Source organism: Pleurodeles waltl, chromosome 7 (assembly GCF_031143425.1).
Source record: "Pleurodeles waltl isolate 20211129_DDA chromosome 7, aPleWal1.hap1.20221129, whole genome shotgun sequence".
Lineage (NCBI taxonomy): Eukaryota > Metazoa > Chordata > Amphibia > Caudata > Salamandridae > Pleurodeles > Pleurodeles waltl.
Genome location: NC_090446.1, coordinates 1,277,612,542 through 1,277,640,399, shown reverse-complemented (window position 1 = coordinate 1,277,640,399; position 27,858 = coordinate 1,277,612,542). Strand labels below are relative to the sequence as shown.

At 44.5% G+C, this 27,858-nt stretch overlaps 1 protein-coding gene across 2 annotated transcripts in view; it reads left to right on the top strand.

Moving 5' to 3' along the window:
* The window catches only part of ZBTB45 (zinc finger and BTB domain containing 45), a 251,592-nt gene that overhangs the window by 116,100 nt on the left and 107,634 nt on the right, over window positions 1–27,858 (top strand). Inside the window, exons 1-2 of one of the 2 annotated variants that reach the window (XM_069200485.1) lie at window positions 17,379–17,486; window positions 18,511–20,179. In XM_069200485.1, coding sequence (XP_069056586.1) covers window positions 18,622–20,179 — 1,558 coding nt within the window. In that variant the 5' untranslated portion in view covers window positions 17,379–17,486; window positions 18,511–18,621. Of the gene's footprint in view, window positions 1–17,378; window positions 17,487–18,510; window positions 20,180–27,858 lie in introns of those variants that run through there. The other variant, XM_069200487.1, reaches the window with a different exon arrangement.

The window sequence follows — 27,858 nt, the reverse complement described above, 5'->3', positions numbered from 1 at the left end:
ATACCTTGCTCACACATATTTTTCAACAGTTTAGATAAATCTGTTCTTATACTCAAAGGTACATTTCTTAATTTGTGTTTCACAGGAACCGCATTATGTTTCAGATTTATCGAGTGTGTGAAATTAGTTATTTTTCCTAGTTGTTCTTGAAATAACTTTTTAAATTTCTGTGACCAAATACAGTCTGAACAGAATTTGCACTGCTTTTCTCAATGGAAACAGGTTTATCTCTTCCAGGTTTGATAATCAGATTAAATTCAGCTTGTTGGTTCAAACCCAAAACAATGATACCCCTTTTTGCTACATAAACTTTTCCCCAATTAATTTCACCCAGAATACCTAATGACACCATGAAGTAACCAATCAAATCAATTTTGCTCCCTCCAACAGCAACAGTAGAGACATCAAGAGGCAGAAGAGTTTTGTAAGCCCAGAATTCATGAAACTTCTCTTGTGACACAATAGTGATACGCGCTCCAGTAGCCACCAACAGTTTAACTATTACTCCTTCTATTGTCACATCAATATCAGGATCCATCACTACTTTGTTAGTCGGTGTTGTTGCTTCTTTGACTACTAAGACATGCTCATTGTTGTCACCACCATTGTCCATATCTTCGCTGAGCACACAATGAACATTGTTCTTCTTGGCACTCCTGCAAACCCTAGAAAAATGTCACATTTTACCACAGTTTCTACATGATTGACTTGCCACTGGACAGTTTTTAAAAGATGAAACATGAGCCGACGAACCGCATCTGTAGCAAATAATCCTTTGATTATACTTAAACTAATTAGTATTCTTCATACCCGAAACTGCATCTTGTTTCTTGTCAGAGCGCAATTGTTTCTTGTTATCAGTACACTGAACACTGGTCACTGCATCAGAAATGGTTGTACTAGACAAAGATACTTCTAATTGTTTAGCATCTTCTAAAGAACACTCAATACTTTTCGCTGTGTCAATAGCTTTATCTAATGAAGGATCTTTACATGTTAACAATCCTTGAATGAATGAATCCTTTTAGAATGACATCTAGCTAATAGTTGATCTCTAATAAGTTGGGAAGTAAAATTCTCAAACTCACATTTGGCAGCTAGAACTCTCAGTGCTGTGATAAAAGTGTCAATACTCTCATTAGGATTTTGTGACCTCGTGAAGAATTTATATCTGTGAACCACAATGTTCTTAGTTTTTGTAAAATACTTGTCTAACTGAGCAATTGCCATTTCAAATTCATCCACTTCTTCTTCTATGCCCAATTTATAAGCAGGTAAATGATCAAACATTTTGGCCCTTCAACACCCAAATAGTAGTACATTTTAACTTTTGTTTCTTTCATGTCTGAACTTATGACCGTCAATGGCTCCTCGGTAGGCTTCAAAAGAGCGTAGCCACAGTTTCCATTCAAGAATGGGCTTCCCAGGATCTTGCAAAAAAGGTGCTGGAGGTGAAACGTTCTGCATTGTGACACGTACTCACAGCCTGAGAAGAAGTGACAAAATAAGTCCAAAAAAAAAAAAATGGTTGTATGTGTCCTGTACTTTTTTGTTCTTCTAATTCTTCTTTTTTTTTTATAGAAATATATATAATATTCTTAGTACAGCCCACACAAAAAAGAAAATCTTCAAACTATGTTTAGTTAAAAAAAAGGACAAAAAAAAATAGATGTATAAAACATACTGTGTGAATAAAATAGTACAAGTCCCAATCTAAGATGGCCTACCTGTTAAAATAAAACAGTCCATTTTCTATGACAACTCGTTTCCAGAACGTAGTCTATGAAACAGTCCGCTTTCTATGTTGCTGGAAGACGGTGATGACAGGAATCACCGAAGGAATCCTTATGCGCATAAACCACAGTGCGGTATGCCAAGGAAGTAGAATCCCATGCGCGAGGACAGCGCGTGACCAGGAACAAACAGCACGCTAAGATTAAACAGGCGGCAGCGCGAGCATAATGCTCGTTATAAAAAGAAAGAAAAATTAATTGTGCGTCGAAAATAGAAAACTCTGTGCTCCCGATAACGTGTCCTGCAAGAAACGCCACTGGATGCAAGCGTAGTAGCTCAATTGAACAAAAGAAATGCTGAAACCGCCTGTTAAGCACTCACCAGTAGTATCGGTACCAAAATGGGGCCGAGTGCAGATTAATGAAGATAACAGATCCACAAGTTATTAATCCTCATCTTCACACTGTAAAGAAAAACTCCAGAAATGTTCTGTTAGGTTTTATTGAAGAGCAACAGTATCAACATCCATATAGAAGGGCACAGAGTGAATAACTGCCGACGAAGAAACATGGAATTCCCTGACATCATAAACATGAGATGTCATGAAGTTCCATATTGCTCTAGACGCTACAGCCATTAATATCACCACAAACATATTCTGAAGAAAGTAAAGCACAATGATTTTGGAGGGTATTGTAAGGCAATAGTTGGGTTTGTGTGTACCTTCATGACTGTTTGCTGTGTACCCAGAGAAAGACCACATAGCAACATTATACAGTGACATCTTCGACAAAAGATTGTAGAAAGGAGAAACTATCTGGTTTTAGATTAATGGATCACTTAATAATAAGTGTTTAGTGAAAATGTCACATTTTGTTCTATAACTTTTACAACATGTTGAATCCATATATACATGTTAGAAATGTGACTCAAAACATGTTTTGTGCAACATGAAGGAATTGAATATAATAGTTTGAGGCAAAGAATATATGTGTCCAGTAAGACTGCATTATTGTTGACTAAGTAAGGTGCAACCCGATCCCTGCGGAGAACCCTCACTGTTACGTTGTTTTATGCCCCGGTTCTCTTACGGTTACACAGGCTTTCCACCTGTGTTTCCCATAAAGAGCTATGCAGCATTTCAGTAACCCAGTTTAGCAATCCAAAAGATCTTGTGGCAACCCTCATTTTAGTTATAGAGTAGGGTTGTAACATCAGTGTGCTGTCAGTGTGCTACAGGTCAAGGATATCTCAGTACTGGGTTAGCAGTTCAAATTACAGGTCAGAATAGAAATATATTGACTAAGTCATGACCTTGGTCTGGGATGCAGGTACCATTTTCTAGACAGTTTTGCCAGGTAGTTCAACTCTGTCCTCGGATGATACAATCAGTCAACAGTTTTGGTGCCCATATAGAGATCTGCTGAATCGAGGTATTCCAAAAGTGACACACAGCTGCACTAGCTATTCAACTGAGATATACAGAGATGCATATTTTGTCAATCTTAGATCTTGCAGGCTGGAGTTACTGACATACCTTTACATGGACCTTCCCTGGTCACTGTCTGAAAGGGACTAGAGGCCCAGCGCCCCACAAGCCTGTTTCAGGACAAAATCCCTTGCTTTCTTTCTCTGTGTTCCAACCACTCCTTCCTCCCATCCTTGTCTCACTCACATATGTCCAGCTCCTCCACTCAAATTTCTCAATTTGTCTAATTCTAATCATTCTATCTTCCTCTTATTTCACCTTCATCTGTCTTTTCACACTCCTTTTAACCTCTCCTCCAGATTCCTTTCTTGCAACTCACTTTCTTCTCTCCCACCCTCCTCTCACAACTTGCAGCTCACCTTCCTTTCTCCCACCCGCCCCTCGCTTTTTATCCATTTTCCTCCTCCTTTCTAGCCCTCTTCTGTCTGTCAGACTCCCCCTCTCATCTCTTACTTCTGTTTCCCGCCTCACCTTCTAGGGCAAGTGCAAGGATTTGTGCCAGCCTTAATGAGGGTATACTCCTATGTATCACCCACTTTAGTAGTAGTTCTACACTTGCTGCTTGTATTGGTAACAAGACATCATTTTCTGGAGTAGTCTAAAGATGAAACAAGTGTTTGATCGTAAAAAAGATGCCAAGTAAAGGTTTGAACACATTTTGAATCTGCTTTACTTGTGTGGATTCTTTGTTTTTTTTTTCGGGTATTAACCGCTTCTATGCCTTGGACGAGATGATCTCGTCCAAGGCTACAGTTCCCCTGTGCCTTGGACGAGATCACCTCGTCCAAGGCACAGGGGAACTTGGGGGAGCGCTAGCGCGCCCCCCCGTGTACCCCCCTCCCCCCCAAGGCGGGGATGGAAGGGGAAGACCTTCCCCTTCCACCCCCCCTGTGACATCAGCGCGCGAGCGCACGCTGATTTGTCACAGCGATTGAAAGAGAAATGCTTTGCCCCACTAGACACCAGGGATTTTTTTTTTTTCTGAAATTCACATAAGGGAGCGACCCCTTGGGCAAGGGTTGCTCCCATGGGGGGCATTTTTTCGGGAAGGCCTTTTCTGCCTATTATTAGGCCGATCTGCCCCCGGGGGGGGGCAGAAACCTCTAGGCACCAGGGACCATTTTTTTTTTTTTTTTTATGTTTCATTTTTTTTTTTTTTAGGTGGGGAGCGACCCCTTAGGCAAGGGTCGCTCCCCTTGGGGGAAAATTATATTTAGGCCATTTCTGCCCCCCTTGGGGGCAGATTGGCCTATTTTGATGAGGCCAATCTGCCCCCCTTGGGGGCAGAAACCACTAGACACCAGGGAGTTTTTTCTTTGCATGAATTTCACGCAAGGGGAGCGACCCCTTAGGCAAGGTCGCTCCCTGGGGGGGCAAATTTATTTTAGGCCATTTCTGCCCCCCTGGGGGCAGATCGGCCTATTATTAGGCCGAAACCTCTAGGCCGAAAATTAGGCAGAAACCTCTAGGCGCCAGGGCACATTTTTTTTTTGTGTTTTTTTTTTTGTTTGTTTGTTTTTTTAGAGATGGGGAGCGACCCATCAGGCAAGGGTCGCTCCCCTGGGGGGCAAATTGTATTTAGACCATTTCTGCCCCCCTGGGGGCAGATTGGCCGAGTTTAGGTCAATCTGCCCCCAAGGGGGCAGAAACCACTAGGCACCGGGGATTTGTTTTTTGGCGCCAATGTCACGCAGGGGGAGCGACCCCGTAGGCAAGGGTCGCTCCCGGGGGGGGTGGGTGTTAGGGGGGCAAATTTATTTCAGGCCATTTCTGCCCCCGGGGGGGGGCAGAAACCTCTAGACGCCAGGGGAAAAAAAAAATTTTTTTTTTTTTTTGTTTCTTTGTTTTTTTAGAGATGGGGAGCGACCCATCAGGCAAGGGTCACTCCCCTGGGGGGCAAATTGTATTTAGGCCATTTCTGCCCCCCTTGGGGGCAGATTGGCCGATTTTAGGTCAATCTGCCCCCAAGGGGGCAGAAACCACTAGGCACCTGGGATTTGTTTTTTGGCACCAATGTCATGCAGGGGGAGCGACCCCGTAGGCAAGGGTCGCTCCCGGGGGGGGCTGTTGGGGGGCAAATTTATTTTAGGGCATTTCTGCCCCCCCCCCCCGGGGCCGGCTGAGCTACAGGCCAAACTCCACAGGTAGGCACCTTGCAAAAAACACCTCTGTTTTCTGTGAAAAAATATGTTGTGTCCACGTTGTGTTTTGGGCCATTTCATTTCGTGGGCGCTAGGCCTACCCACAGAAGTGAGGTATCATTTTTATCGGGAGACGTGGGGGAACGCTGGGTGGAAGGAAAATTGTGGCTCCTCTCAGATTCCAGAACTTTCTGTCACCGAAATGAGAGGAAAAAGTGTTTTTTTGGCCAAATTTTGATGTTTGCAAAGGATTCTGGGGAACATAACCTGGTCAGAGCCCCGCAAGTCACCCCATCTTGGATTCCCCTGGGTTTCTAGTTTTCAGAAATGCGATGGTTTGCTAGGTTTCCCCAGGTGCCGGCTGAGCTACAGGCCAAAATCCACAGGTAGGCACTGCTTTTTATAAAAAAATGTGATGTGTCCATGTTGTGTTTTGGGCCATTTCCTTTCGTGGGCGCTAGTCCTACCCACACAAGTGAGGTATCATTTTTATCGGGAGACTTGGAGGAACGCTGGGTGGAAGGAAATTTGTGGCTCCTCTCAGATTCCAGAACTTTCTGCCACAGAAATGTGAGGAACATGTGTTTTTTTAGCCAAATTTTGAGGTTTGCAAAGGATTCTGGGTAACAGAACCTGGTCTGAGCCCCACAAGTCACCCCTCCTTGGATTCCCCTAGGTCTCTAGTTTTCAGAAATGCACAGGTTTGGTAGGTTTCCCTAGGTGCCGGCTGAGCTAGAGGCCAAAATCTACAGGTAGGCACTTCGCAAAAATCACCTCTGTTTTCTTTCAAAAAATTGGATGTGTCCACGTTGCGCTTTGGGGCGTTTCCTGACGCGGGCACTAGGCCTACCCACACAAGTGAAGTATCATTTTTGTCGGGAGACTTGGGGGAACGCTGGGTGGAAGGAAATTTGTGGCTCCTCTCAGATTCCAGAACTTTCTGCCACAGAAATGTGAGGAACATGTGTTTTTTTAGCCACATTTTGAGGTTCACCAAAGGATTCTGGGTAACAGAACCTGGTCCGAGCCCCGCAAGTCAACCCTCCTTGGATTCCCCTAGGTCTCTAGTTTTCAGAAATGCATAGGTTTGGTAGGTTTCCCTAGGTGCCAGCTGAGCTAGAGGCCAAAATCTACAGGTAGGCACTTCGCAAAAAACACCTCTGTTTTCTTTCAAAAATTTGGATGTGTCCACGTTGCGCTTTGGGGCGTTTCCTGTCACGGGCGCTAGGCCTACCCACACAAGTGAGGTATCATTTTTATCTGGAGACTTGGGGGAACGCTGGGTGGAAGGAAATTTGTGGCTCCTCTCAGATTCCAGAACTTTCTGCCACAGAAATGTGAGGAACATGTGTTTTTTTAGCCAAATTTTGAGGTTCGCAAAGGATTCTGGGTAACAGAACCTGGTCCGAGCCCCGCAAGTCACCCCGCCTTGGATTCCCCTAGGTCTCTAGTTTTCAGAAATGCACAGGTTTGGTAGGTTTCCCTAGGTGCCGGCTGAGCTAGAGGCCAAAATCTACAGGTAGGCACTAAGCAAAAAACACCTGTTTTCTTTCAAATATTTGGATGTGTCCACGTTGCGCTTTGGGGCGTTTCCTGTCGCGGGCGCTAGGCCTACCCACACAAGTGAGGTATCATTTTTATCAGGGGACTTGGGGGAACGCTGGGTGGAAGGAAATTTGTGGCTCCTCTCCGATTCCAGAACTTTCTGCCACAGAAATGTGAGGAACATGTTTTTTTTTAGCCAAATTTTGAGGTTCGCAAAGGATTCTGGGTAACAGAACCTGGTCTGAGCCCCGCAAGTCACCCCGCCTTGGATTCCCCTAGGTCTCTAGTTTTCAGAAATGCACAGGTTTGGTAGGTTTCCCTAGGTGCGGGCTGAGCTAGAGGCCAACATCTACAGGTAGGCACTTCACAAAAAAACACCTCTGTTTTCTTTCAAAAATTTGGATGTGTCCATGTTGCGCTTTGGGGCGTTTCCTGTCGCGGGCGCTAGGCCTACCCACACAAGTGAGGTATCATTTTTATCAGGAGACTTGGGGGAACGCTGGGTGAAAGGAAATTTGTGGCTCCTCTCAGATTCCAGAACTTTCTGCCACAGAAATGTGAGGAACATGTGTTTTTTTAGCCACATTTTGAGGTTTGCAAAGGATTCTGGGTAACAGAACCTGGTCCGAGCCCCGGAAGTCACCCCTCCTTGGATTCCCCTAGGTCTCTAGTTTTCAGAAATGCACAGGTTTGTTAGGTTTCCCTAGGTGCCCGCTGAGCTAGAGGCCAAAATCTACAGGTAGGCACTTCGCAAAAAACACCTCTGTTTTCTTCCAAAAATGTGGATGTGTCCACGTTGCGCTTTGGGGCGTTTCCTGTCGCGGGCGCTAGGCCTACCCACACAAGTGAGGTATCATTTTTATCGGGAGACTTGGAGAAACGCTTGTTGGAAGGAAATTTGTGGCTCCTCTCAGATTCCAGAACTTTCTGCCACAGAAATGTGAGGAACATGTGTTTTTTTAGCCAAATTTTGAGGTTTGCAAAGGATTCTGGGTAACAGAACCTGGTCCGAGCCCCGCAAGTCACCCCATCTTGGATTCCCCTAGGTCTCTAGTTTTCAGAAATGCACAGGTTTGGTAGGTTTCCCTAGGTGCCGGCTGAGCTAGAGGCCAAAATCTACAGATAGGCACTTTGCAAAAAACACCTCTGTTTTCTTTAAAAAAAATGGGATGTGTCCACGTTGTGTTTTGGGGCGTTTCCTGTCGCAGGCGCTAGGCCTACCCACACAAGTGAGGTATCATTTTTATCGGGAGACTTGGGGAACATAGATTAGCAAAACAAGTGTTATTGCCCCTTGTCTTTCTCTACATTTTTTCCTTCCAAATATAGGAGAGTGTGTAAAAAAGACATCTATTTGAGAAATGCCCTGTAATTCACATTCTACTATGGTCACCCCGGAATTCAGAGATGTGCAAATAACCACTGCTCCTCAACACCTTATCTTGTGCCCTTTTTGGAAATACAAAGGTTTTCTTGATAGCAATTTTTTACTCTTTATATTTCAGCAAATGAATTGCTGTATACCCGGTATAGAATGAAAACGCACTGCAGGGTGCAGCTCATTTATTGGCTCTGGGTTCCTCGGGTTCTTGATGAACCTACAAGCCCTATATATCCCCGCAACCAGAGGAGTCCAGCAGACGTAACGGTATATTGCTTTGGATAATCTGACATTGCAGGGAAAAGTTACAGAGTAAAACGTAGAGAAAAATTGATGTTTTTTTCACCTCAATTTAAATATTTTTATTTTTCAGCTGTTATTTTCTGTAGGAAACCCTTGTAGGATCTACACAAATGACTCCTTGCTGAATTCAAAATTTGTCTACTTTTCAGAAATGTTTAGATTTCTGGGATCCAGCATTGGTTTCATGCCCATTTCTGTCACTGACTGGAAGGAGGCTGAAAGCACAAAAAATTGCAAAAATGGGGTATGTCCCAGTAAAATGCCATAATTGTGTTGAAAAATTGGGTTTTCTGATTCAAGTCTGCCTGTTCCTGAAAGCTGGGAAGCTGCTGAGTTTAGCACCGCAAACCCTTTGTTGATGCCATTTTCAAGAGAAAAACCACAAGCCTTCTTCTGCAGCCACTTTTTCCAATTTTTTTGAAAAAAACGAAGTTTTCACTGTATTTTGGCTAATTTCTTGGCCTCCTTCAGGGGAACCCACAAAGTCTGGGTACCTCTAGAATCCCTAGGATGTTGGAAAAAAAGGACGCAAATTTGGCTTGGTTAGCTTATGTGGACAAAAAGTTATGAGGGCCTAAGCGCGAACTGCCCCAAATAGGCAAAAAAAGGCCTGGCACAGGAGGGGGAAAAGGCCTGGCAGCGAAGGGGTTAAAGAGTTTTTTCTTATAAAATTGAGCTATGTGAGTTGATGTCATTTGGAGCAGCCCGACTACCTACTAAGTAACGACCCTCCATTTAATGACATATCTACCAACCTCTTTGCAAAAGGTTTGAATGCTAGGGTGACCAGATTTTGAGGAGCAAAAACCGGGACAGGTCAGACATAAAAGAAGGACTAAATACTTTACTCTAACTTTTATATCTGGCCTGTCTCGTTTTTTAGCGTAGCTTTGTGAATGTGTGCCTATACATATGTGTATCTGCTGGGAGCAGACAGGGGACTGTGTTGCCTGACAGTAACAGATAAATTACTTTAATTATTTCATGCTTTGTAGGCGTCTTTAAGTTATGCTTCCCTAGATGATCTGACCTTTGTCCCAAAAACCGGGACATTTATTTAATGATATGAGCATTGTCCCAAAAACCAGGACATTTATTTAAAATTAAGAGAAGTTCCGGGACACCGGGAAAGTCCTCTAAAAACAGGGAACTGTCCGGGGAAATCCAGTACGTGTGGTCACCCTATTGAATGCACATCATACAACAGATAATGCTAATCTTGGTGTTGCACCATTTCAGATTGTTGAGAGTCACGACTGAGGTTACAGGCTTCATCGTGATGAAATTTGAGTAACAATAATGGCGAGCAATAATGGGAAAAATACCCTACTTCCTTAAGAAAGGATTCTGTGTCAGGAGCAGAGGCTAATTTGTTAATTAACAGCCTTCAAAGAACATATAATTAAAGAAAAAACAACAAAGACTACATTTCCCATGAACCACTCAGGGTTGATTCTCCATAACACCATTGTCCTATCATGTATCAGTCCTGTGTGTGTGTGTGTGTGTGTGTATATATGTGTATGACATCCCTTCCTGTTCTACTTTTCTTCACTGCTCATCAGTTAAAGCATTGTCTTCTTGCTATTATCGTAATACTGTTAGCGCTTATTAATTCCTTTGTGTGCCTTGTTTAGACCTACTGCTGCCGCCTTTCACTATTGTGCTTAATTTGTTTCATAGCCAATCCCGTGCAGTATGCTCTTCAGCCCGAACGTGTTCTAAGGTACTGCGCGGTCCCTCAGGTAGTGCTGTTTTGCACCAACAGAAGGATCTGTCAGGTGCATCGTGGCCTGCCAGAGCAGCTCAATAGCATTCTCAGTGGCTCGCACGCGCATTGGGGAAACCTTGCTGAGGGTTTCCCTTTTGGGATTTCCTCCGGGCTTTCCTACCACCCCTCGCATTTTGACACTGCTACGGCGGTCAGCGTTCTCACACGTTTGTGCAGCTGAAGCCGTGAGCGCCACCTGGTGGCACAATACCTACACTGCAACCTTTTTTAATGTTTTGAGGGGACTTCCTAGGAGAGTGTTTGGTTGTATAATTACTAGATACTGGTGCTCTCACCCTCACAAAATATGGAGTCCTTTAGTGACTATGAATATTAATCTTTCCCAAAGGCAGCAGAAGATTCACCCCCTGAGCACGTTTATACAGGGGTGGATAAAGCGCTAACCCAGGCTATCTCTAAAGCGCTTGCTCCCCTACAGGACCAGATAGATAAATTGGCCAATCAGATCCTGTTTTTTTCAGTGATCTTTCCTATTTAGGTGCAGGACTTAGGGTGCTTAAGTCTAGGGGTAAAAAAGCCTTCAAATATGACACAGGGCATCTGGAAGGCTTCGACAAACTGCAAGAGGACTTTGGTAAGACTGTGCACACATAGAAACACGCCCCCTTCTGGGAGGACATCAGTCCCTGTGAAAATCATGACCGAATCGCACTTAATACAGACTCTGACAGTGGGGTTCCCTGTAGAGGGGAGGGTGATTCTGACGGGGCTATCTCCTTTGATGAGGATCGAGACTCAGTTAGACCATGGCGCTTAGGATTCAATGCCTCTGATTTCCTGGATGGGGATACTTGACATTCTGATATGTTTGACTAACCGGCATATATCATCCAAGATCCATGGACCCCAGACCAAAAGGTGGCTGAGTATGTGGCCAGCAAGATCCGCCAGCCACTAGAAAGAGAAGTCAGAGCTCGCTTAAGGGCAGGTTGCCTCAGACCCTCGCTAAGTGGGAAGGTGGTGGCCACGCTGGAAGTCAACGCAAAAATCTGCACCTTCTTCCACAAGTATATGAGGGACCCTACGAAGGTCATAGACTGATCGTGCAGGGAGTGCCAGAACAAACTCCTGGATGTATTGGCAACATTACAGCATGGAGACAGCTTTACTGGAGGTCTCAGAGTATATTAAAGGCACCTTGGATTCTGGTGGATTATGTTATATCTCTCAGCAGCATTTGATACTGTCCCCCATGACAAGCTGCAGCAAGGTGCAATCCTGCTATCCCGGTATCTACCGGGATAGCAGGATTGGACTTGAGCTGGCTCAATTCGCTCCTGACAAATAAGAGTCAACAAGTTTGGATTCCTCCTTGCTCTGTCAATCCACGGGAACTGGTGGTGGGGCCAGGTCTCGACCCTAAATCCCACCTTGTTACATCCCTCTGGCCCATCTAGCAGAAGATCTGGGAGCTGAAGTTATATTCTAAGCGGATGACACACAACTGCTCTTCTCATGGAGCAAGGGCAAAGAGCTGGATAGTATTAAGATTAAATCTTATTTAAAAGCAGTCTTCTACTGGCTTGCTTTCCATCAGTTGAAATGCAATGAAGACAAAACAGAAATTCTCCTTTTTTGGGAACATTCCTTCTGACTTTTGGCAAAGCTTTTGGCTGGGAGATGCCTCCCCTGCAGGACTACAGAATGGTGTAGTTAAAACTTAGGCATCAGATTTGACAACAATTTATTGTTTTAACCCCAAATCAAAGCTTTGATAGCCTCCTGTCTTGGAATCATGAAGTCATTAAGGAAGGTTCTCCCCTATCTGTCCATTCAATTAAACAAAAATTGGTGGTGCAGTCCCTAATAAACTCTAGAATGGACTATGACAATGCCGTATACGTGGGACTACCAGAGTACCTTCTGGATAGGCTCCAAGTGGTCCAAAATGTGGTAGCCGGACTTCTGTTAAATGTCCCAGTTAGAGCATGCATCTGTTTATCTATTTATGGATGCTACGTTGGCTGGCCATTAGGAAGAGAATCAAATTCAAATCTCTTGTCCTGATCCATGGTGCTCTGTGCTTTACAGGTGTGTCTTATCTCAAAGCCAGATTTTAATTTTATAAGCCTACTTCGAATTTGAGATCCGCGAATAAACTTATGGCAGTAATCCCTTGAATTCAGAGTGCGGGTGGGAGGTTTATCACCTATTTGAGCTCTACCTTATGGAGTCAGCAACCTCTGGAGCTGCGTGCAGTGACGGACACAGTGGCGTTTAGGAAAGAACTCAAAACTTGACTCTTTGTGCTGAAATAACCTGTGCCTGTTCATATGTGTGACCTTGCTGTTTTGTGCCAGGACACTGCTGGGAGTAGCTGTACGCGCAATAAAGTGCCTTCGTCATCCTGTAGTGGGATCCCTCTAAAATCATTGAGATGGCGGAACAGCCAAAGCAATCAGGCACTCCCATGTCCACAAAGATAGTAGCAGGCTGGGCGCAGAGGGCAATTTGCTTGCTGAGTAACGCCAACTGCTAAGAGGAGATCACTCCTTATCAAGCTCGACCCCAAGCTGGGGTAGCCCGAAACTTCTGAAGCAGAGGCCATCACTCAAAGAAGTATTTTTGGCAAACATTTTGTGAAAGAGTTGGGTAAATTTGTCACTACCTTCTCCATCCTCGACAAGGCACAATCCTTCATTAAGAAAATCTTCCCCATAAAGGATTTTGCAAGGGGCTGATGAGGCAGGGGCTGCTTCTCTGGCCGACCATCCCAGCAAGGCTCTGCTAGAGGCCAACTCAGAGAAACAACGGCTGGCACGACAGTCGTTTGGTGAAATTTCTTCCCCAACAGGGACACAGGCAGACAAATGTGGCTTGGCCGGCAGAGGAGGTGTAAACACACCAGGGGGCAATTTCAGTAAGCACTGTCCTTTCTTTCCCTCGAAATCTATAGGGGGGACTCCTAAAGTATGCTCACAATTGAAGAAATATTACTGCAAACCCATGGGTCCTTCAGATGGTTTGAGGCTACCACATAGAGTTCAACGAATCACCAATTCAGGTGGTACGTCTGAGGCCTCTGGTCTTCTCGAATTAGATGAGTCTGATAGATTCCAAAGTGGCGGACCTTCTGGAAAAAGGTGCAATTTGCAGGTCAATATTACACCCAAATGGGTTCTTGAGCAACTATTCCTTGTATGGAAAAAGGGCAAAGGCTTAAGACCAGTCATAAACTTGAAGGAATTCAATGAATAGCTGGTTTGTCAGCACTTCAAGATGGAGGGTATCCATCTTTTAAGAGATGTCCTACTGGCAGGGGATTGGATGGTAAGACTGGACCTCAAGGACGCGTACATCTTAGTAACCAGTTATCCCCCTCATCGGATATTTTGCCAATTCACTTGGAGGGGCAGATTTACAAGTTTCATGCACTCCCCTTCAGCCTCTCATTGGCACCGTGGTACTTCACCTAGCAACTCTGCCTGGCCCGTAGTGAAGGTCCTCCGCACAAGAGGAAAACGAATGATCAGCTACTTAGGCATCACCCTTCTGATGGCTCAATCACTGTCACAACTCATCCACAACCTGAACTTGACTGTTGTGCTCCTTCAGGAGCTGGGCTTTGTCATCAATAAATGGAAAGCAGAACTGATCCCATCCTAACAGATGAACTTCTTGGCATTTCTCATTGACTCAGTTGCGTCATCCCTGAGCCTACTGGTGTCGAAGATCTCTGAGATAAGGAAGGAGCTCTGAAATGTCTTGAGGCAGGACAGAATCTCTCTATGATAGTTGGCCAGGATCGTAGGATTACTATCCTCGTCCATCCAAGCCAAATTCCTGGGGCCTCTGCACTACAGGGCCCTATAGAGACTGAAAGCGGCACACCTAAGGAGGGGACTAACACAATCGGAAATGATTTCCTTATCGTCCAAAGCCAGTACGGCACTTCAGTGGTGGATAGACCATATGGAAGCATGGAATGGCAGAACAAAGCCGGACGTGATCGTAGAGTCAGATGTATCTCTGGGAGGCAGAGGGTCAGAAGTGGAGTAGCAGTTACTCATCAGTTGCCTTGAACTCCCGGCCAGATCCTTCACAATCAAATCCCTCACCAGAGACAAAATATCCTGCTGTATTCTGTTGCAGATGGACAATGTCTCTAAAGTCCAATACATCAACAGGTTGGGGGGCACTCACTCAGAAACTCTGTCAGAGCTGACGAAGGACCTTTGGCACCACTGCCAGTGGAAACAGATCTCAGTGACAGCAGAATACCTTACTGGGATCCAGAATATGGTGGTGGACTGGAACTCCAAGAACTTCATGGACAGCAGCAACTGTCAGTTAGATCCCAAGATAATTCTTGCCCTGATGGACAAATGGGGTCAATGCGACCTGGACATCTTTGCGTCCAGACTGAATCATCAGTTACTCCAATATGTGAGCTGGCATCCGGATCCGGAGGCTGTGGCAGTTGATGCTTTACTCCAAGATTGGTTGAGGGATCAACCTCATGCTGTTCCACTTTTCATGATGGTTCACAGAGAATCGGCTCAGGTCAGACAATAGACAGCGTCGCTGGTGTTGGTGACTCCGATCAGGAAGTCGCAAGCATGGTTCATAGCACTGATGGAGCTATCATGGGATCTCCGGGTAGAGTTGCCCTTCTTCCTTTGAATCCTCCTGCCTTTCACGGTTGTCAGCATCCAATGGTGCTAGAGGGGCACCTTGCCCTCAAGCCTTGGAGGATTTCCCGTCAATGCTGGAAGGATGATCAGCTGTCAGAAGAGGCTGCAAAGTTCATCCAACAAGCATGGCCTACAGGCACCATCAAGAAATATCGCTCGGCTTTAGGATGGTAGCAATGTTGGTGTCTGGAGAGACATCTGAATCCCTTGTGGTCAGACGTTACTCATCATAAATCTTTGGGCAGAATTGGCACAGTCAGGACTGGCATATGGCACAGTCAACTCTTTCAGATCAGCCATCTCAGCCGGATATGATACCATCAATAATGTACCAGTTGGAGAACATCCTTGGGTATGTAAACTAATTAAAGAGATCAAACTCACTAAACTGTCTGAACCCAGATACTCTGGCCTCTGGGATGTTAATGAGACTTATTATGAGTTGGCCGGATAATCAATATCTTTTGAGAAAAGAGATTTCTACAGTGCTAACCACTATGTAATGCCTGATGCCATGTAAGAGAGTGTCGGCTGTGAGAGCGCTTGATATATCAGTTAAGGACTTCACACCATAGTGGGTTACATTTACGATCTCGAGAAGAACGAAAACAAATACCAGGTTAGTATCCTATCCTGCTTTAACTGAGAATCCTAAACTATGTGTGGTAAGATGCATTAAGGCATGCAAAGAGATGACAAATTAAATTAGGCCAGCAGGTGAGAGACGACTGTTGATTCCCCTAAAAAAACCTTTCAAAGCGGTTATCATCACCATCAATTGCCAGGTGGGTACGGTGGATCTCGGCAGAAGCTGAAGTTGCCATACAAAGTTTTGGGGCTCCTTCCACAAGAAGAGCCATGGTGTCTAAAGCCATACAGATAGGTGGCAAACTGGAAGACTTTATGAATGCTGCGGACTGGTCATCCGAGTCGATCTTTAAGAAGTTTTACTTCAAACCCATTCTGGATGACACAGCTTTTGTGGTAAGTAAGCTTTTAACATGCATAATCCTCGCCTCCGGTCCTGACATAGAATGAAAAATTTCCTAGCTAACGGGAAGGAAAGTTTCAATTCCGTTAAGGACGCAGAGGCAACGATTAGCCACCCAGAGACATTAGGGAGTGATCTCCTGGCCTTTCCTGTGATATTCCCTTAAGAGTAAGTAATGTTAATAATTGGTTTCAAATCTGCACAAACTAAACAACTGTTTATCTTCGTTGAATGTTTCATTCTTCTTGGAGAGTAATAATTAGTGAATGTTTATTAGGACAAAGATGCGTTAATGTGAGAAGTGGTTGTAAAAAAATTGATAACGTGGATTACCTCTGTATTTTGTTGCTAATGAGCAGAAATTTGAGTACAGCAGAGGTTCGAGGTGAACTTCTTCCAGTGAAGAATAGGAACAGGAAGAGACGTCATGAATATATATATATTATATATATTTAGAGAGAGAGAGAGAGAGAGAGATCGGACTGTTGCATAACTGGACATTGGCTGTTACGGAGACTCAACCCTGGGTGGTTCATGGGAAATGTAGTCTTTGCTGTTTTTTCCTTTAATGATATGTTCTTGAAGGCTGCTAATCAATAAAGTGAAGAAAAGAAATGCATAATCCTCGTATCCATGCTCTTCATGGAATTTAAAATTTCCTTGTTGTTAGCTAGGATATTTTTTCATTATATGCTTCTTGTTAAATTATGAAACAGCCTAGCACCTAGTTCATGCGAATGTGTACCCCCACTCGTTTTGTTTTACTTTTTCCCTGGTATAGACACTTATTCATATAGACAGGCACTGTCCCGTATTAACTACCGGCACTTTTTTTTTATTTGAAAGAGAGACTTCCTGCTCTTCTAAGCGCAGTTCCAATACATCAACTAGGAGGTACCTGCCACATCCCAGGAGCAAACAGGTACTCTTAAGTAGTGAATACCTGCTCTTCTATATTTCCATTTAAAGCACTAGGTTGAGACATATGTTATTAACCGTGTTTTACGGACCAAAAAAATACACCACTAAAACAAACACCGGTATCTTGAGTCGGGACCCACCAAGGGTTTTGCAGCATTGCGAAAATGTCCTCATTTTTTTCTCGAAATATTGACAGGTATGGGCACGGCCTGAACCTAATGAACGTGGGCAGGGCATGCCGAGCAATCTGACAGTGATTTCACGCGTCTATTGGTCGCTGCAAAGGATGGCTCAGACCGAGGCAAGTCAGGGCTCTACAACCAATTAGCTTTTCAGACTTTTATGCAGGGCACTAGGGTTGGCTGCAGTTCCGTCAAGGCTCCAATCGTAGACCACCACCTATCCCGCCCACACCCAAACAACTATCAGTATATGTTCAGCCCTAGGATTGGATGTCGTGCGACCCGGAAGTGCTGAAATGACTGACATATCAGTCGTCAAAAATCACTAATGGACATCAGATATAGGTTGAGTTCACGGATTTTCCGTGGATAGGTGGGCATTTTACACATAATATTCCGGTGTGTGGGAGGGAACGGTTAAATAAAACGGAGGTACCGAGAGTGCCTTAGAGCTCCGATGGCAGTTTATGCTTTTGATATTTTTAAATATTCCGTGGTCTACAATGGCAGAATCAACACATTAGTGCTATGAATGTAAAGCTTAATGTCGCTTGTTGTCAGTAAGGGATACTGTCCTGCAGTTGCTCGTAATCCTTGAACTGGGCTGAACAGTAGAGTCCTGATTGATAATGATCTATTATATCCCGACCGTATCATATTTGGAAATGGCTTAATTTTTTCAGAGTAGAGATTTTCAGGTCTCGGCCCCTTGATCATTTGCTGTAAAATGTTATGTATTCACACGGGGCTTCTCGCGGGAGTGGTACACACCTATTGACACTTTGGGCGAAATTTACCCTGCTCACTGTGTTTAGGGCAGAACCTCACCTAGATCTAAAGGAGTTTATAATTGGTAGGAAAGTACAGTGGCTTTGTTTTTTTGTTGCGAAAAACAGCCTCGAATAACTCGAGTATGTACAGCTTTTCAACTGATTGGTGTCCCCTGTTACGACACAATGATTCAGTCCCAGACTGCATTCAGTTTTTTTTTTTTGTTTTGGTGGGGGTAGTTGTTTTTTACTCGTATTACCTGTACGGTTACAGTTTATGAATGGGGTTAAGCTGTACACAAGACATAAACAAAAACAAGGACAGCTGGTACATGATGGGGTCATTAGCATTACTAAGCAGATCAGTGGACTAATAGTCACTTCTAATAATTACCAAAGCAGCACTCGTGGGGGTCAGTGGTCGCACTGAGTCACCAGGTGACTCCAAGGACAGGTGTTTCTCAGAAGTCTTGAAGGGCAGAAGGTACACGAAATTCAAATTCAACCGAGAATCTATGTTCGATATAATTGCCAGTGGTGAAGAGGAACTGAAAAACTGTTAGTTTAATAACTGTGGTGTGTAGAAGGAATTACTGTGACTAAATTTGTATTATACTTTGTTTGCAGGCCATTCACGGTGGTTTACTAAAGAAGACGTTTTCATCTGGCGTCAGCATCGGACTCTTTGCCTTTCCCATCTATCCTTTCCATTGTTGCTGGTGTTTTCCGGCAGGTGAAATGTCTGAGGCTGTGCATTATATCCACTTGCAGAACTTCAGCAAGTCCCTACTAGAGACCTTGAATGCCCAGCGCTTGGGTGGGCACTTCTGTGACGTAACTGTGCACATACACGAAGCCACCTTACGTGCTCATCGTTGTGTATTGGCTGCTGGCAGCCCCTTTTTCCACGACAAGCTGCTTCTGGGCTACTCTGAGATTGAGGTACCACCAGTGGTACCAGCACAAGTGGTACAGCAGCTAGTGGAGTTTATGTACAGTGGTTCTCTTGTGGTGGCTCAGTCTGAAGCCTTGCAGATACTTACTGCAGCAAGCATCCTGCAGATCAAGACTGTGATTGACGAATGCACTCAGATAATCTCTCAGAACCGGGCCACCAAGCCCTCATCTGCTAGCGGCGCTACTGTTTTCTACAGCAACCAAAGTCGAGTCTCTGCCAATAAATCTCAGAGGCAACCAAAAGAAATGGAGGGGACATTCACTGTTGCTCTCAGAGATTCCGATCCTCTTCCCTCTACTCCAAAGGCCAATGAGATGGACATAGTCACTCAGTCTGGGTCCCTGTCTCAGACGCCCAAGATCCTCTGCGCTTCAGAGGTGCGTTACAAACTGAGAGACCTGCTCTCTTCTCAGCATAGACAGTTGGCGGAGGTGAGAGAAGTGATGGTACCGGAAGTGGAGCCTGTTGCCTCCAGTGATGGCGAAGGGGCAACTTTGGAGTTCCTGCAGCAGGTGGAGGCGCCACCAAGCTGCCATAGCCGGAAGCAGCGCCAGCCTGTCCGACTTCAGGTGTCTGACTCCTTTCCTGTGGTAATCAAAGATGAAGAGGATGAGGAGGACCGGCCACATGAAGAGGAAGAGAAAGAAGACAAAGAAGAAAGCAGTACAGAAAAGTCTGAGGCATTTGCTGAACCTGAGCAAATGCAAGACATGAGCAAAGCTCAGAATACCCCTAGCAACCGAAAGGATACCAGCAGTCAGTTGGACTTTGCAGCAGAAGGGCAGGATTTCTTCAGTAACCAAGAACTCTTCTCTGAAACATTCATACCACCATGGCAGGGTGAGGAGGGCCTCCCAGAAGGTAGCAGGGACAGCTCGCTGGAGGAAAGGGATACATTCCACACTGACTGTAGCCTGGAAGGCCCTGCTTTGAGGACCATAGCCACATCGACCAGTGAATTCAAACCAGTCCCTCCATTCAATTCCCGTGTGTTTGAGTCCAGGGGAATAGCTTTTGTGTCTCCCGCTATCAAACGGGAGATGAAGCCTGCTACACCAACTAGTGGTGCCACAAGCACGTCGAATATCTTCCAGTTTCACATGTCTCACCCCAACCAAAATCAGCCCGGCGTTGCTCAGGGCTTCTACAGTGTCCAGCAAGAAGGTACAACAAATCTGGTTCAGATGTGTCAAAATGTGCCCTCTGGACCAGCACAAAATGACCCCGCCCAGAACCCTGGACCGTCTCGTAGCACAGAGCCCTCCTACGAGTGCAGCCACTGCCAGAAGACCTTCAGCTCTAGAAAAAATTACACCAAACATATGTTCATACATTCAGGTAAGAACCCCACCACCAGTTGTATAACAGGCCTCGAAAAATCATAAAAATGTTACCAGACCTGCAGGTCTAGTGACTTGACTATTTTACTCAACCTAATTATAATGTCCTTTACCTGTACACTGGTCTCAAATTGTGTGATCCTAAGCAAATATATCATTTTATTGAGTCACATTTTTCTTTGTTATCGCATATGAGAGCATGTTCAAATATGTTAGTTCGGCATTGCTGAGGAACAAAAAAACTCTTTTGCTTGATTTAATAGACTCAACGTTTGATCTATGTGTAATAGGAATGTAGCCCACATTTAGGGTTCGCATGACCTACGACTTGCCTCTAAGTTAACTTTTAGCTCAGGGCGGAAACTGGAACGTTTCTCACTTGATGTTAAAAAAACCTCTCACGTTTAATAAGTATATGGCTAAAGAGTAATGTGGTAGTGCAGCGTCATTTACAGACAGCACATTTCTAATTAAAATGGCCACAAATGTTTCCACTGACATGCGGTTTTACTGATACAGATACTACTATATAGCGAATAACCAATGTGTGGAAATTGTGTTTCAACAAAAATATTTATCATTTGCACAACACCAAGTAAAGTGGTCTGATTTATTTTGATCTTTTAAAATCTTTGTTTCCATCACACAGAATTAGAAAAATTTGCTTTACTAACTACTGAAATATATTTTGAAATATTTGTGCAGTTCATTTACAGGCTGTCCAAATGCTTTATATTAGAAAAAACTGGCATCCTACAGCCTTTAATTTCACACTCATCAGCACGTTTGTTAGACAGTTAACTTTATGAAATCCTCTTTGTAGTCAGAGAAAGAAAAGTAAAAATCAACCTCAAGGATAAAATAAGTAGCAAATTGCAAGAAGACATAAGTTGACATTTGATCTCCTTCTTTGAACGCAGAACAAATGTGACAAGCTAAAAACAAGATTTAAAGGTATTTTTATTGCTCATTTACTCTCTGAGTGAAAAAAATGAGCTTTTCTTTGTCAGCTCGCGGGAACGGGCCAGTAGGCCCTGAAATAGCTTGCCCTGATAGAATCTGACTCTCCATAGCAAGTGGGTGAGTAGATTTCTTGAGGCCTGTATAATTTCTCCCTATAACCCCTTTCCTGCTAGTCTTTGCCCCCAGTCCTGAACCCTTTTTTTGGCTATCTGGGGTAGTTCATACTTAGAGTTCCATAAAGTTTTTCCAGATAAGATACCCACGCCAAATTTGCATCCTTTTTTTCCAACATCCTGGGGAATTAAAAAATACTCATGGTTTATGGATTCCCCTGGTGGGGGCCGCGAAAACTAAGCAAAATGTTAAGTTTTGGAAAGGAACTAGAGGAAAAGTGCTCCAGATTAAAGTGTCTGTTCTTTTTTTTTTTTCTAAAACTGGCATCCACAAACAGTTTGTTGTCTTAAAGACACCATCTTCTCAGCTGTCAGGAACATGCAGAGCTGAATCAAAAAACCTAATTTTGGACCATAGTTTTAGCATTTTACTAAGAGTTAGCCCATTTTCCCTATTTTTTGTACTTTCAACCTTCTTCCAGTTTGTGGTGGAAACTAGTTTGAAACCCATGGGTGATCCAGAAAAGCTATACATTTCTGAAAACTAGGAAGCATTACAAATTCAGCAAGTGGTCATATTTGTAGATCCCTCAAGGTTTTCCCCAAGGAAAGTAACTGTTGAAATAAAGAAATATTGAAAATCGTAGGAAGAAAACAGGCGTTTGTGACAACATTTTCATCTGTAACGTTTTGTCACAATGGCAGATTGACAAAAACAATATACCATTACGTCTGACCCCTCTGATTGTGGGGATATATAGGGTTTGTAGGTTCTCCAAGAACTCAAGGTACCCAGAGCAAGCAACTGAGCGTCACTATACAGTGAGTTGTCATTGAGTACTGAGTCTAGACCAATTCTTATAGCAAAATAGGGATTGTGAAAAAAGGGTATCATGGAAACGTATGTATTTCTGAAATGGGCACAAGATACAGAGTTTAGGAGTAATGGTTATTTCTACATTTCTGAATTTGTGGGTACCCGTACTAGCAAATGATTTGGATGGTATTTTTCAAAGTGTCATCTTTCTTATATACTGGTTTACATTTTAAAGGCACAAAGGCAGCTACATCTATTTGGTAATAATAAATGTTCTATTATTCTATGCTCCCAGAAGTCTCTAGATAAAAATGGTACTTCACGTGTGTGGGTAAACCTAGTGCCTACGACAGGAAACAGCCCAAAATGGCAATATGGACGCTGCACTTTTTTCCTCCCAAAGCTGTCCCTCTTTTCCCAATGTGGGTAGCTCTAGATTTTAGACCCTAGCTCAGCTAGTACCTCGGGAAACCTAACTAACTGTACATTTTTGGAAACTAAGCACCTAAGGGTATCCAGGGTGGGCTGACTTGCGTGGCTCTCATGAGATTCTGTTACCCAGAATCCCTTGCAAACCTGAAAAATTGCCTAAAAAACACATTTTCTTCATATTTCTATGATGGAAAGTTCTGGAATCTGAGGGGAGCCACAAACTTCCTTCCACCCAGCATTCCTCCAAGTCTCCCGATAAAAGTGGCACCTCACTTGTGTGGGTTGGCCTAGTACCCGCAACAGGAAATGGCCCAAAATGCAACATGGACACATGACATTTTTCCACTGAAAACTGACCCTTTGTTTGCAATGTGCCTAGCTGTGGATTATTTAGGCTCTAGCTCAGCCGTCACCTATTGGAACCTAGCAAACCTGTACATTTTTGAAAATGAGATACTTAGCGGAATACAGGATGGGGTGATTTGTGTGGCTCTCACCAGGTTCTGTTATGCAGAATCCCGTGCAAACCTCAAAATTTGTCTTAAAAAACACATTTTACTCATATTTCTGTGATGAAAAGTTCTGGAATCTGAGGGGAGCCACAAATGTCCTACCTTCCAGCGTTCCCCTCAGCCTCCAGATAAAAGTGATAACTCACTTGTATGGGTGGGCCAAGTGTCTGCGACAGGAAAGGACCAAAACGTGTAGATGTTAAGGGGGAATCAAAGTAGGTCCAAAAGGGCTGTTTTTTTTTTTTTAAATACGTAATTTTTTTTAACAATGTCACCTTTATTTGAGAAAACATCCCTGTATATAGAACACTTTCTTGCTCCATTGCTAAAGGATTTGAGTTCTTACCTATTCAACACAATGGATCTTTTGAGGCATCTTTAAAATATGTTTTGGCTGGACTAACATCTCATATATTTTTTTTAAAACTTTATGTATATTTTACCAAAAACATACAGCTGCATCATACGGTGGCACATAAGGAAGGAGCCAGGTAAACACTGGCGATTCCATTGTACAATAGAAAGCAACAGTTTTGAATCCATTTCCACCATCAATCAGTCCAACCCGCATTTTTAGGATGTGCAGCAGAATCCACCCCCCAACTAATTAGTAGGACGTCTCTGTGTCTCCATATTTAATACTCCCGCAGTCTCCCCCACAATCACCCTGGGTCTTCTCCCTCACTATCTGAAGAGGTTACGGTCGAGTCCAGATCTGTAAAAGCAGCACATATTTATTTCCAATCATCTATGTCCTTGAAGGCCTTGTCATCGTGCCGGTTTATTTTCATATGCATCTCTTCTGCTACGGCCCATTCCAAGATATCCGCTCTCCAGCGGGCATAGTCCGGGCTCTTGCAACCCATCCACTTTATGGCGACCCTACGCTTTGCTAACACCAGTGAGAGATGCAAAAACGTATATTCCATCTTCCTACACGTTGGACGAGGTATATTGCCAAGGAGACAACTCTGGGGCGTCTGATCAAACTTCAAACTCACCACCCTTTGTATTTCTGTAGTAATGTGCGCCCATAAGTCCCGTACTGTCCTACAATGCAAAGCCAAATGCAAGAAATATACTGCCTCACTTCCGCACCTTGGGCAAGTGTCAGAACGTGCAGCAGAGATCCTTCGCAGCACTCTGGGAGTAACATAGGTTCTATGAAGGAAATTATAATGGACTCATTTAAAACAGGCATTACAAGAGACAGTGTGTGTTTGAGCATTTACCTGAGCCTAGTCACTCTCTGACAACAGGGCAGTGAAGTCTTGATTCCAGGCCACTTGGGCCTATGGCGGTGGGCCTATAACATCTGAACGCATGGCTTTATACAGTAAGGAGATCAGGCGACTACCCGCCCCACAGGTAAGGAGGATCCCCAATGTTTGTGTTGCTTTGGGTGCTTCAGGAAAAGTTAACCACGTTTCACGTGCCATGCCTGCCAGCCCTTCATATTGCAGGAATTGACCCCGACCCAGTGAGAAGGTCTCCCGAGCTTCCTCGAAGGAGAGAAATCTTTCATTTTGGTATAAGTCACCTAGCACCTCACAGCCACCCTCACGCCATTGCTGAAAGGACATATTGTTCATGTGACTGACTGGTTTAAGAATTCACACTGGGAGTTCACGATGAAAAGGAGCGCACTTAAGAGCAATGCGTACAAACCAATGCCAAATCATTGCAGTTTTGCCAAACTAGATATAGGGCTGATTGCTCCACGCTCTGTCCCTCCATCAGTAACTCTGGCAGCTTTCCTTTTTCCACCATCCCATTCAGAAGGCGTTTTTCCCAGTTCCAGCCAGCGTGCAGTATGTTGAATATGAGCCGCAAAATGATACAAATCCAACGTCGGTGCTTCCAACCCACCCTCTTCATATTGTCTTCTTAGGGTTGACAAGTCAACCCTAGGCCTTTTACCTGCCCATAATAATGAGACAAGGATAGAGTCTAGTTGTCGGAAATACCTCTGTGGGATTATAGTTAGAGAATTCTGCAGGGTGTAGAGGCATCTGGGAAGAAGGACCATCTTGGCAGTCGCCAGCTGGCCCATTAGGGAAAGTGGCCAAAACGTGACTGATTTTTTGAGACCCTCAATTACTCACCCCAGTTTGAGCGCAATCTGCGAATTACATGTACGTGTAATTCTAATTCCTAGGTAGCAAAAATCAGAGGTCTTCCAACGGAGTCCCACGGCAGGGTCAGGAGAGATGGAGGTCAGACCTGCGAGAGGGAACACCAGTGTATTAGCTTTATTCAAGTGCAGCCCCCAAATGGCACCAAACTCTTCCAGGATGTGCAGCAGAGTTGGAACAGCCTCTCTAGGGTTCAGGTGGGAAGCCATCACCACATTGACATTGGAGCATGATAGGGCCAGCAAGCCTCTCGAATCTCCTCCAGAGTCAGTGGGCCATCTAACTGTTCAGCCATGGCTGGAGTCAGCCTCTTAAGTCCCGCAGCCAAGTAAGGGACATATCCGACCATGGTGACACTTGGATCTGCCGTATAGACCTTTTGTAAATGCTGTTGTAAAGTGTGAATTATACCCATCCTAGATGTGACCCTATCTCCGTCTAAGTTGACCAGGCAATTAATGGGCGGTAGGGATTGTTCTATACATAATATGCAGGCTAACAGTTTGCCAAACTTGTCCCCTTCCCTTTGGAGTCTTTGTCGATAGGTTCTCAGGCTATATTTGTCTAACCGGTCCCAGAGTTCACCTAATCTTCTATTACTTTGGACCACCTGCTTCTGAGAGTCCGGGGCAGCAGTTGGAGCGCTCTGCAAAGCAGCAAGGGCTGCCTCCTCCTTCTGAATGTCAGTTTGCAACTGTTGTCGCACTGCGCATTGGAGGCCCATACATGCACCCCTCATCACTGCTTTTGAAGTTTCCCATTCTGTGGACCTAGTAGAGGCAGATCCCCAATTCCCTTCCATATAATCACCAAGGGCTTTACCCAGAGCTTACCGACCCAGTACATCCTCCAGAATATCTGAAGGCATCCTCCATGTCTTCCACATTTGTGAGTCATCTCCCCAGACCACCTTACAGACTACCGGGGAGTGGTCAGACAATTAGCAGGCCAAATGTGTAACTTCTAGATCCTCTAGCTGTTATGGTCCCCCTACCAGTATTCTATATAGCTGACTTTAGGTGTTGTGTGTGGGAGAGTGACAAGTGTATATCCGATTTTTGGGATGTGACATTCTCCACACATCCCTTAAGACTAGGTTATGCATCACCTCAGAGAGTGCTTTAGACATGCCTGATACCGTCCCTGTTCTTGGTGGTGTCCGGTCAAGGCAGGCGTCCAGTACACAATTATGATTCCCCCAACCAAAATATGGGTGTGTCAGTGGTGGTAGTAAGAATGTCCTGCATGGCATAAAAAAGGCTGAGTCGTCCGTATTGGGAATGTAAGTATTCAGTAAACATACCTTCCTACCATCTAGTGTGCCCTGCTGGAATACATATCTACCATTTATGTCAGCCTCCATAAAAGTGAGTGAAAACGGGACCCAAGGTATGACCGAAACCAAAGTACCTCGAGCATATATTGAGTATGAAGAGTGGTATATTTGTCCCCTCCATTTGTTTGCTAGTTTAGATACCCCAGCGTCATCAAGGTGTGTTTCTTGAAGGCAAGCAATGTCAATATTGTGTCTTTTAAGTAGTGAGAAAACTCTATACCCCTTTACGTAGGTTCTGAGGCCACGGGCATTCCAGGTGAGTAGCTTGTAGTCACTATGCCTCATCTAGGTATTGTTTTCAGTAGCCATCGCCTTCCCACCCGCTCCCTCTAGTGCCCGTACCCAGCTGTGGTAACTAGAACATGTGAGAAAGTATCCTCTTTCTAGCATGGTTTCTCCCACTTTTGGCCTGTTTGTGAGTGTGTGTCAGTGTGTTTTACTGTGTCACTGGGATCCTGCTATCCAGGACCCCAGTGCTCATAGTAAAAACCCTATGTGTCAGTGTGTTTTGCCTGTCTCACTGTGATCCTGCTAGCCAGGACCCCAGTGCTCATGGTTTGTGGCCTAATGTGTGGTTTGTCAGTAGTGCTTAACTGTGTCACTGAGGCTGTGCTAACCAGAACCTCAGTGCTTATGCTCTCTCTGCTTCTAAATTTGTCACTGTAGGGTAGTGACTTTATTTACCAACTCCATTTGGCATACTGGACACCCCTTATTAGTCCCTAGTATATGGTACGTAGGTACCCAGGGCATTGGGGTTCCAGGAGATCCTTATGGGCTGCAGAATTTCTTTTGCCACCCATAAGGAGCTCAGACAAACCCTTTCACAGGACTGCCACTGCAGCCTGTGTGAAATAGTGCACACACTATTTCACGGCCATTTTCACTGCACTTAAGTAACTTATAAATCAGCTATATGTCTGACATTCATTTACTGAACGCTAGGTGCAAAGTTACTAAGTGTGAGGGCACCCTTTCTCTTGCAAAGATGTCCCCACGCAGTCCAGGGCCAATTCCCTGGACTTTGAGTGTGCGGGGACGCCATTACACGCGTGCACTACATATAGGTCAATACCTATATGTAGCTTCACAATGGTAACTCCAAATATGGCCATGTAAGGTGTCTAAGATCATGGAATTGTCCCCTCATTCCAAATCCGATATTGGGGAGCCAATTCCATGCATCATGGGGGCTCCACCATGCACCCCCAGTACTGACAAACCAGCTCTCTGAGGCTGGCACTGCACCTACAGCTGCTGCCACTTCACAGACAGGGTTCTGTCCTCCTGGGGTCCGAGCAGCTCAGTCCCAGGAAGGCAGAACAAAGCATTTCCTTTGGGAGGAGGCTGTTACACCCTCTCCCTTTGG